Source organism: Balaenoptera ricei, chromosome 8, assembly GCF_028023285.1.
Source record: "Balaenoptera ricei isolate mBalRic1 chromosome 8, mBalRic1.hap2, whole genome shotgun sequence".
Taxonomy (NCBI): domain Eukaryota; kingdom Metazoa; phylum Chordata; class Mammalia; order Artiodactyla; family Balaenopteridae; genus Balaenoptera; species Balaenoptera ricei.
This window is the reverse complement of record NC_082646.1, coordinates 108,133,695-108,141,848: the sequence shown is the minus strand read 5'-3', so window position 1 is coordinate 108,141,848 and position 8,154 is coordinate 108,133,695. Positions and strand designations below refer to the sequence as shown.

The 8,154-nt window shown below is 57.3% G+C and overlaps 1 protein-coding gene across 4 annotated transcripts; it reads left to right on the top strand.

Annotated features, from left to right (window-relative positions):
* The first annotated feature begins 2,946 nt into the window (after window positions 1-2,946).
* Window positions 2,947-8,052, top strand: CTSF (cathepsin F). Of its 4 annotated transcripts, XR_009504729.1 has the most exons (16): window positions 2,947-3,310; window positions 3,568-3,666; window positions 3,983-4,067; window positions 4,159-4,220; window positions 4,347-4,422; window positions 4,740-4,823; window positions 4,999-5,109; window positions 5,220-5,365; window positions 5,448-5,544; window positions 5,625-5,705; window positions 6,514-6,633; window positions 6,714-6,778; window positions 6,872-6,962; window positions 7,372-7,430; window positions 7,510-7,704; window positions 7,914-8,052. XR_009504729.1 is itself a non-coding variant. In XM_059932087.1 (15 exons), the coding sequence occupies exons 1-15, from the start codon at window positions 3,098-3,100 to the stop codon at window positions 7,582-7,584; spliced, it is 1,464 nt and encodes a 487-aa protein (XP_059788070.1). In that variant the 5' UTR covers window positions 2,947-3,097; the 3' UTR covers window positions 7,585-8,052. The 4 variants fall into 4 exon arrangements, 3 of the variants coding, with proteins under 3 accessions (XP_059788070.1, XP_059788072.1, XP_059788071.1); XM_059932087.1 differs by having other exon boundaries at window positions 7,510-8,052; XM_059932089.1 differs by lacking the exon at window positions 4,740-4,823 and having other exon boundaries at window positions 2,948-3,310; window positions 7,510-8,052.
* Window positions 8,053-8,154: the final 102 nt, after the last annotated feature.

Here is an 8,154-nt window from a genome sequence, read left to right as displayed (position 1 = left end):
CATCTTACTTGCCCTCTCTGTGGCATTTGACACAGCCAGCCACTTCCTCTTTCTTGAAATCCACTCTCTTCTTCTACTTTCTTGACCTCATCCTCTCAGACTTCCTTCTCTCTCAATGTCCATTTCTTCCCAGTCTCCTCTGCTGCCTCCCTCTTTTCAGCTCAGCTCCTGAATGTTGCCATGCCCCTGGCTTCACTTTCCTCATGTGTAATTGTACAATTTCTCTCTTGAAGGTTTTTGTGAGAATTGCCTGAGATAACATATGTGTGACTTAAAAAAAATTCCTCCCTTTCGTTTGTGAATTACAAGTATGTGCTCTTCCCTCGCTCTGATGAGAAAATGAGGCACCCTTTCCCCCAGACACTTGTCAGGTGGCTCCGGTGTCCAAGGAACAGACTTTGGGGAAGATGACTGTTTCCCACGAAGGTGAAATATGACAGCAATGTGGATCTCTGGAAACCCAGATCTAAGAAAAGTCTCACTGCCTCTGCTGGGCCTTAGAAATTGCTAGACCTTTCAGGAGGAGGAAGTTCAGGGGGCTAAGAGTCTAGGAGTACAGAGGCAGTGGCATTGAGCTCAGCCAGGGTCAGTGGGGGTGAAACCATGCACCTCAGATTGGGACTCGAACCCACGCAGCCGGGACTCAAAACCGACCAAAAGCCTTGGTCTTCCAACTGAGAGCACACACCTGCTTTCAGAACTTAATGCAGCTCAGGTTCTTGATGTCTCATTGCAGAAAGAATTCAGTGAGAGACAAAGTGATAGGTAAGAAGTGGATTTATTAAGAGAGAAACACTCTCCACAGACAGAGTGTGGGCCACCTCAGAAGGTGAGAAAGGCACCAGGTGTGGCGTTGTCAGTTTTTATAAGGGTGGGTAATTTCTTAGGCTAAAGAGTGGGAGGAGTATTCTAGCTATTTCGGGAAGGGGCGGGGATTTCCAGGAATTGGGCCACCGCCCACTTTTTGATCCTTACGGTTGGGCTTGGAACTGTCACGGCGCCTGTAGGTGTGTCATTTAGCTTGCTGACGTGTTACAGTGAGTGTATACTGAGGCTCAAGGTCTAGTGGAAGTCGACTTGTCCGCCATCTTGGACCCATTTGGTTCTGATCAGTTTATGTCATGTCCTCGGGCTGTGTCATTCTTTCAAAGGTTGTGCCCTGCCCCCTTCCCTCCTGTTTCAGGGGTGGGTCAGGGATGCCTTCCTGAGGAATCGTCCTCTAAACCGAAAGCTGAAAGGTTTCTGGGAGTTTGGCCAAGGGAAGAGCAATGTGAAGCTTCCAAGGTGCGCAAGAGCTTGAACTCCTGCAAATAGAATGACACTGGAGTGTCAAGTGCACAGCACAAGGTGATGGCCAAGGTGCTTCTGGACCTGGAGGGGGCCTTAGGAGCCAGATTAAGGACCTGGGACTGTCTCCTGTAAGAGAGACAAAGGGAGCCCCGAAGAGCTGCAACTGGGGAGGGCACAAGCAGAGATCAGCCACTGCTGGGCTCCCTCAGGCCCTCCCCTCTCAGACATCAGCTGGGAGCTTGGAGCTGACTCTGGTCTGGCTCCAGCACTCAGTTTTGAGTAGCTGAAAGTCACTTCGTCTCTATAGCCCTCTGCTACCAAAAGAAGTCAGGTGTGGACCGGATGATGTTTAGGACCTGCTCTCCGCACTCTCCATGCCCAAACTAACCCTCTACCCACTTCTGGGGCTTCCCCAACTCCCTTAAAAACTCTCTTCCCTGTTTCCTGTCCCCCAGCTGGTAACATCTTGGAGGAAAATTCCTTTTTCTCATCTCTCTCCACTAGACTGGGAGCTCCGAATAGGCAGCACTATGCCTAGTGTATCTGTTCATGCTTCCTCTTGCTAGGCCTTGAACACAGTGGTGAGTGCTTGGTGGAACAAAAGAACGGTCCCAACCCTGTGCGCTTTCCCAAGTTTGTGTTTGATCCCCATGACAGCCTGAGGCAGTACCAGTGCAGGGAATTTTAGCTGCCATTTTGCTGATGAGAAGAGGGGCCTCGAAGAGCTGGTGGAGCTGTGAACTCAAGCTCTGAAGCCAACTCTCTGGGTTCAAGTCCAGCTCTTTCACTTAGAGCAGATGTTTGGCAAGCCACTTAATCTCCCTAAACCTGTATTTTCTCAGTTATAAGTCGGGGATAATAACATCTACTTCACAGGATTGCTACAAAGATTAAAGGGAGATGGCATATAACATGTATAATAAGCATGCAATAAATGCTAGTTATTTTTATTCTCAGGCCAGCATCCTTTCTCCTCCCCAAATGTTACCGAGTCCAAGCTCGCCCTGCTCGCCGCACGACAGGCCAATAAATCGGGAGACGAGGTGTTGAGGCAAGGAAAACGACTTTATTCAGAAAGCCGGCAGACTGAGAAGATGGTGGACTAGGGTCCCCCAAAACCATCTTATCGGGGTCTGGATGCCAGTTTCTTTTATAGAACAGAGACGGGGAGGAGGTGAGGAAGTAAAGTAAAAATGCCACTTATCTTGCAAAATAGGAGGGGATGTGTTAATCTCTTCTTTTGTGCAGCCACTCACAGATGGACAGGGTCAGAATGTCTCTCTGTGAGCTGAACAAAGGCACTTTAGTTTAACAGGCAGAGGGGCAGGGTTCCCTGTGGCAGGATGCTCACAGCTATAGACAGTGATTATAATAACAAAAGCAACGAAAAGCAAAGGTTAAAGTAAAAGAAACAGATCCAACAGGGAGTCAGAACTGGCTCTTCCCTGCTACACAAACAGCAGCTCCAAGACGTAAGAAGATTACTTCAAGGCTGCGGCTGAGGCCACCCCTCCCCAGACCCGGCTGGTGCAAGGACGCGTTAGTCAGCGCGGGACTGACGCCAAGATGCTCGCACAGCCAGCGCGCCCCATGAGCCTCACGTGAATAAGCGAGCGCGCAGGCGCCCCCAGCCGGCGCCCATTGGCCGGCACCCCGCCGCCCTGGAGCTGAGGGAGGGGCGGAGGGAGGGTCCCCAAGGGCGCCCCCCCAACACCCCCGACCTCCCCGGCCGCGGGCTGCTCCGCCCGGTCGGTTGGACCGCGCGTCTGTCAGAGCGTGAGAACGGGACGCCGGCTTCGCCCTCGCCATGGCGCCCTGGCTGCAGCTGCTGTTGCTTTTGGGGCTGCTCCCGGGCGCCGCTCCGGCCCCCAACGAGCCCCGAGCGGCCGGCGCGCAGGTCTGGGAGCTGGCGTCCCCGGAGCTGCTGGAGCCCGCCCGCTTCGCCCTAGAGATGTACAACCGCGGCCGGGCTGCCGGGACGCGGGCCGCGCTGAGGGTCGTGCGCGGTCGCGTCCGCCGGGTGAGGACGCGCTGGGGGCGGCGGCGGCGGTGGCGGGTGGGGGGCCGGTGCGGGGTGAGCGGGGCTCTCGTCCGAGGGCTGGGAGCTTTGGGGTAGACTTGGGGCTGGGGCGTTGGACGCCTGACTTGGGATGGGGGCGTTGGACCTCTAGGGATTGGGAAGGGGAACGGCACGGTGGGGCTGTGAGCCCCACGGAGGCCGGACTGAGGAGAGAGTGGCTGTGCCCGCCTCACGGCGCCCCCCTCCCCCCCATCCAGGCGGGCCAGGGGTCGCTGTACTCCCTGAAGGCGACCCTGGTGGAGCCGCCCTGCAACGACCCCACGGTGTGCCAGCTCCCTGTGTCCAAGAAAACCCTGGTGAGTGATGGGGTTCCTGCGATACCCTGCCCCCAGACTGAGTCTGGCAGTAGTTGGGATGATCGGTCAAGTCTAGAGGGAGGGATCTGAGGCCGCAGCTACCCCACCGTGAGTCACTCCCCAGGCCTGGAAGGGCAGAGACCAAGATGCTGTAAAAGGGAGGGTGTCTGGGTGCTCACTCCCGTACTGTGCCTCGCTGTCCCCTCTGGGGATGGTTGCCTTGGAGGTGGTCCTCATTGGGGGACCCTCCGGCTCCGTCTTGCCAAGGCCTTGCTCCTGTCCCAGCCCCGCGACGGGCTTACTCCTCTTCCTCCAGCTTTGCAGCTTTGAAGTCCTGAATGAGCTGGGGAAACACATGCTGCTGAGGCGGGACTGTGGCCCAGTGGATACCAAGATTACAGGTGCTGGGTTAGCCCAGGGATGCTGGGATAGCTCAGGTCAGACTTCGCTCAGGGGTCAGTCCTGATGCTTCTCTGTTCCAACCCTCTCCAGATGACAAAAATGAGACTTTCAGTTCATTCCTTCCACTGTTGAACAAGGATCCCCTGCCCCAGGTGAGGAACCTGTTTGTCTGGGGAACTGGGTGCTGCCTTATATTCCCTCTCTTCCCCTCACCCTGGCCTGGGGCTCCTGGGTCATTCTGAGAAGGACGCCTTGTAAAGACCCCTCTGCCTTTCCAGGACTTTTCTGTGAAGATGGCTTCAATCTTCAAGGACTTTGTCACCACCTATAACCGGACATATGATACGAAGGAGGGTGAGGACCTAGCCTTGGCTGTACCTGTCCCGATCAGATCAGGACCTTCCCCCCAACTTGGCACCTTGGTGTGGGAGAGGGGAAGGGCACAAGGGGCAGTGCCTCCTTTCAAGGGCCCCTAAATCCCCAACTTCTTGCTCAGCCTCCCAGGACTTGGCAGCCGTCTCAGGCACCTGGCCCCTTCTCCCATCTGATTTTCCTGGTCAGAAACCATAGGTCTCCATCATCCTGGCTAGAGTGGGATGGGGCAAAGGCCAGATTTTCTCTGCTGGAGGACCCCTGGCATGGTGGCCTTTTCCCACAACCTCCTGTCTCAGGATGTCCTCTGGAGCCCATTTCGGTTCTGCCTTCGTACCTGGGAAGTCATCACCCCGGTTTGGCCCCATTATTATCACTTGCAGGTCTGGCCCCCTACCCTCACCCACCCCAGGGTTCTGCCCTTCTTGAAATAAGCTTCCGGCCTGATCCAGAGCTTACCATTCCCCAGGGAAACCTCTGCCTCTTATCCCCAAGCACCTCTCCTTTTATGATCTGCCTGGGGCCCAAGCCTCTCTTCTACACCTTGTTCCTCAGAAGCCAGGTGGCGCATGTCCGTCTTTGCCAGTAACATGGTGCGAGCGCAGAAGATCCAGGCCCTGGACCGTGGCACCGCTCGGTATGGGGTCACCAAGTTCAGTGACCTTACAGGTAGGGGTGGTGGCCAGAGCCATCATGGTACCTGGAAGAGACAGGGCCTGCTCCCAAGGCCCCTGGTCAGGACTGGCTTAGAATACTCTTTTCCCATCCCCTGCCCACAGAGGAGGAGTTCCGCACCATCTACCTGAATCCCCTCCTAAAAGAGGAGCCTGGCAAGAAGATGCGCCTGGCCCAGTCCATCCCTTACCTTCCTCCACCTGAGTGGGACTGGAGGAGTAAGGGGGCTGTCACCAAAGTCAAGGACCAGGTTGGACCCCCAAGAGGTGAGGGTGGGACATGAAGACTGCGTTTGGAAGGGACCCAGCCCTGACTCTCCCTGTCTCTCGCAGGGCATGTGCGGCTCCTGCTGGGCCTTCTCAGTCACAGGCAACGTGGAGGGCCAGTGGTTCCTGAAACGGGGGGCCCTGCTCTCCCTCTCTGAGCAGGGTGAGCACCCCGCTCTGCCCGCCCCGCCCCCAGCCCAGCCCCTCCGGAGGGCTCCTCGGGACCAGCCTTGTGTCTCCTAGAGCTCTTGGACTGTGACAAGGTGGACAAGGCCTGCCTGGGCGGCTTGCCCTCCAGCGCCTACTCGGCCATAAGGACTCTGGGTACGCAGTCATGGGCTTCAGGAGGGGCAGTGGGAGCCCCGGCTCCCTCCACAGGAAGTCACTTTGGGAGGGGAGAGACAGGAGCGTGGCAGTCACGTGAACTGGGTTCAGGTCTCAATGCTGACCCTTACCGGCTGAAGACCTTGGGCAGGTCAGCTCTTTCAGAGCCTCAGTTGTCTCACCTGGGAAATGGGGCTCCTTATGCCCTCTTTGTAGGATCATCTTAAGTGTCAAGTGAGGAAATGTCTGTAAAGTCCCTGGTGCACAGCAGGGGGTCTCGGTATTTTCACTGCTTGGCGGTCTGTATTTCTATAATGCTGCTAAAGCAGGGAGCAGCACACCTCACCCCTGAGAGGAGGCATTGTCCTAAATTGGCGATTCAGTTGAGCAGTGGGTCGCAGTGGCAGGAAAATGAGGGCTGAGGGATTGAGGTGGCTGTACCAAGATTGGTGAGGGAATCTGGCGGGGGTCTGGGCCAGATTGGGAGCAAACTGTCAGGGCCGGACAAGCAAGCCAAGGTCAGGAGTCCCAGGAATGCTGGGACGAGTGAGGAGTCAGAAGCTGGGAGCTGGATTCCATCTCTGCCACATTTCTCACTGGTGGCTCCCCCATCCCTCTGGGCCTCAGTTGTGTCACCTCTAGAACGAGGCCTCCCTCAGAGAGGATGGCCTGTCGCTGGGGGTGGATAGAGAACGTGAGGCCTTGTGTAGGAGGGGCTTAGCACAACCCCTGTCTGGGAGCAGATGAGTATTGTGAACTGGGGCCCACGTTTTCTCTAACCCCCGATCTGCCCCCCGCCATTCCCCAGGAGGGCTGGAGACAGAGGACGACTACAGCTACCGCGGCCACTTGCAGACCTGCAGCTTCTCTGCAGAGAAGGCCAAGGTCTACATCAACGACTCAGTGGAGCTGAGCCAGAATGAGCAAAGTGAGTGAGGGAGGGGGTGAGGACAGGCCAGGTGGGGCTGGGGCCTGGGTGCCCCTGACACTGCCCCTCCTCTGTCTTAGAGCTGGCGGCCTGGCTGGCCAAGAAGGGCCCCATCTCTGTCGCCATCAACGCCTTTGGCATGCAGGTAGGACCCCAGCCTCACTGCTCCTGCTCCAGTTCTTGCTGACTCCTCCCCCACTTCTCAGAGCTGGCCCCCTACTCGTATTCTCCCCCTCAGTTCTACCGCCACGGGATCTCCCACCCACTGCGGCCCCTCTGCAGCCCCTGGCTCATCGACCACGCTGTGCTGCTCGTGGGCTACGGCAACCGTGAGTTCCGCTGACCCTGCTCTGCCCATCCATCCACCCCAGGTCACAGGCAGAGGCTGGACCACAGCATCTCAGGACCTCTGGAGGGGGCATCAGGGGAACGCCGAGGAACCTTGTCCTTACCTCTGCCTCGGGCTATGGGCCAGGCAGGATCATCCGTCCTCTCTATGAATGGGAAAGCCAAGGCACTGGGAGGTTGAGGTGTTATGAATGGATACCCTGCTAGAGGCGGGTGGGGGTGTCCTCCCCAAACCCCAGAGCCGCACCAGGTCTCCAGGAGCGTGGTAGGTGGGCCTGTCTTGCTTTCCGCTCTTTTCCTAGTACCTGGCACACAGTAGGCCCACAGCAGATGTTTGAAGAGTGCAAAGTGCTTGGGGCCCTGACCCCCTGCTCTCCGCACTGCTCCCAGGCTCTGCCACTCCCTTCTGGGCCATCAAGAACAGCTGGGGCACTGACTGGGGCGAGGAGGTGAGTGTCGCCTGCTTGGCCCCAGCCCTCCAGCCCCCATCCTGCCCCAGTGCCCTCACCCACGCCCCCTCTCTCCCAGGGTTACTACTACTTGCACCGTGGCTCCGGGGCCTGTGGTGTGAACATCATGGCCAGCTCAGCAGTGGTGGACTGAGGCGCACCAGCTCAGGGCCTGGTGCTGACCAGAGCAGCCCCTTCCCCTGCCTGACCTGCATGACCAGGCCCCTCCCCAGGAGGCACAGCTGGCTGAGGGATGGGCACCAGGTACCTCAGGGTGAGCAAAGGCCACTGGGCAAGGGGCACAGCCCCTACTCCCACCCTGAAGTTCCCCAACTGCACCTTTGTCGAATTGTGGTAGCTAGGAGGATCTTGGGGTGAAGGATGATGTCTTGGCAGCCAAAGCTGGGGCAAGAACCCTGGGCTCGGGTAAGGAGCAGGGGGAAGAAAATATTCTGGTCTTAAAGCCAGCTTTGTCCTCTGTAGGCTCTGGCTTCCTGCCCCGGCTTTCCTCTGATGCTATAAATTTTCTGGTCCCCCCTGGATCTGGGGACAGTGTTGCCTTCCATGTCTAGAGAAACTGTTGTAACCAACCTTTTCTAACACAATAAAGAGGTGTCCTGGACCCCAGTGTGGTGTGAATGTCGGACCCTGAGGGCAAGGAGGGGTGGTGGGGACCCCTGGAGGAGGGTCAAGGTCAGGCAACTGGTCCTGCCCAGAAGCCTGA

Bases quoted from the DNA above. Each gene is read 5' to 3' on its own strand.
- CTSF (XM_059932087.1), top strand. From the start codon at position 3,098: ATGGCGCCCTGGCTGCAGCTGCTGTTGCTTTTGGGGCTGCTCCCGGGC. The intron at 5,110-5,219 runs GTAGGGGTGGTG...CCCTGCCCACAG, and splicing joins CAAGTTCAGTGACCTTACAG to AGGAGGAGTTCCGCACCATC. The intron at 7,431-7,509 runs GTGAGTGTCGCC...CCTCTCTCCCAG, and splicing joins GCACTGACTGGGGCGAGGAG to GGTTACTACTACTTGCACCG.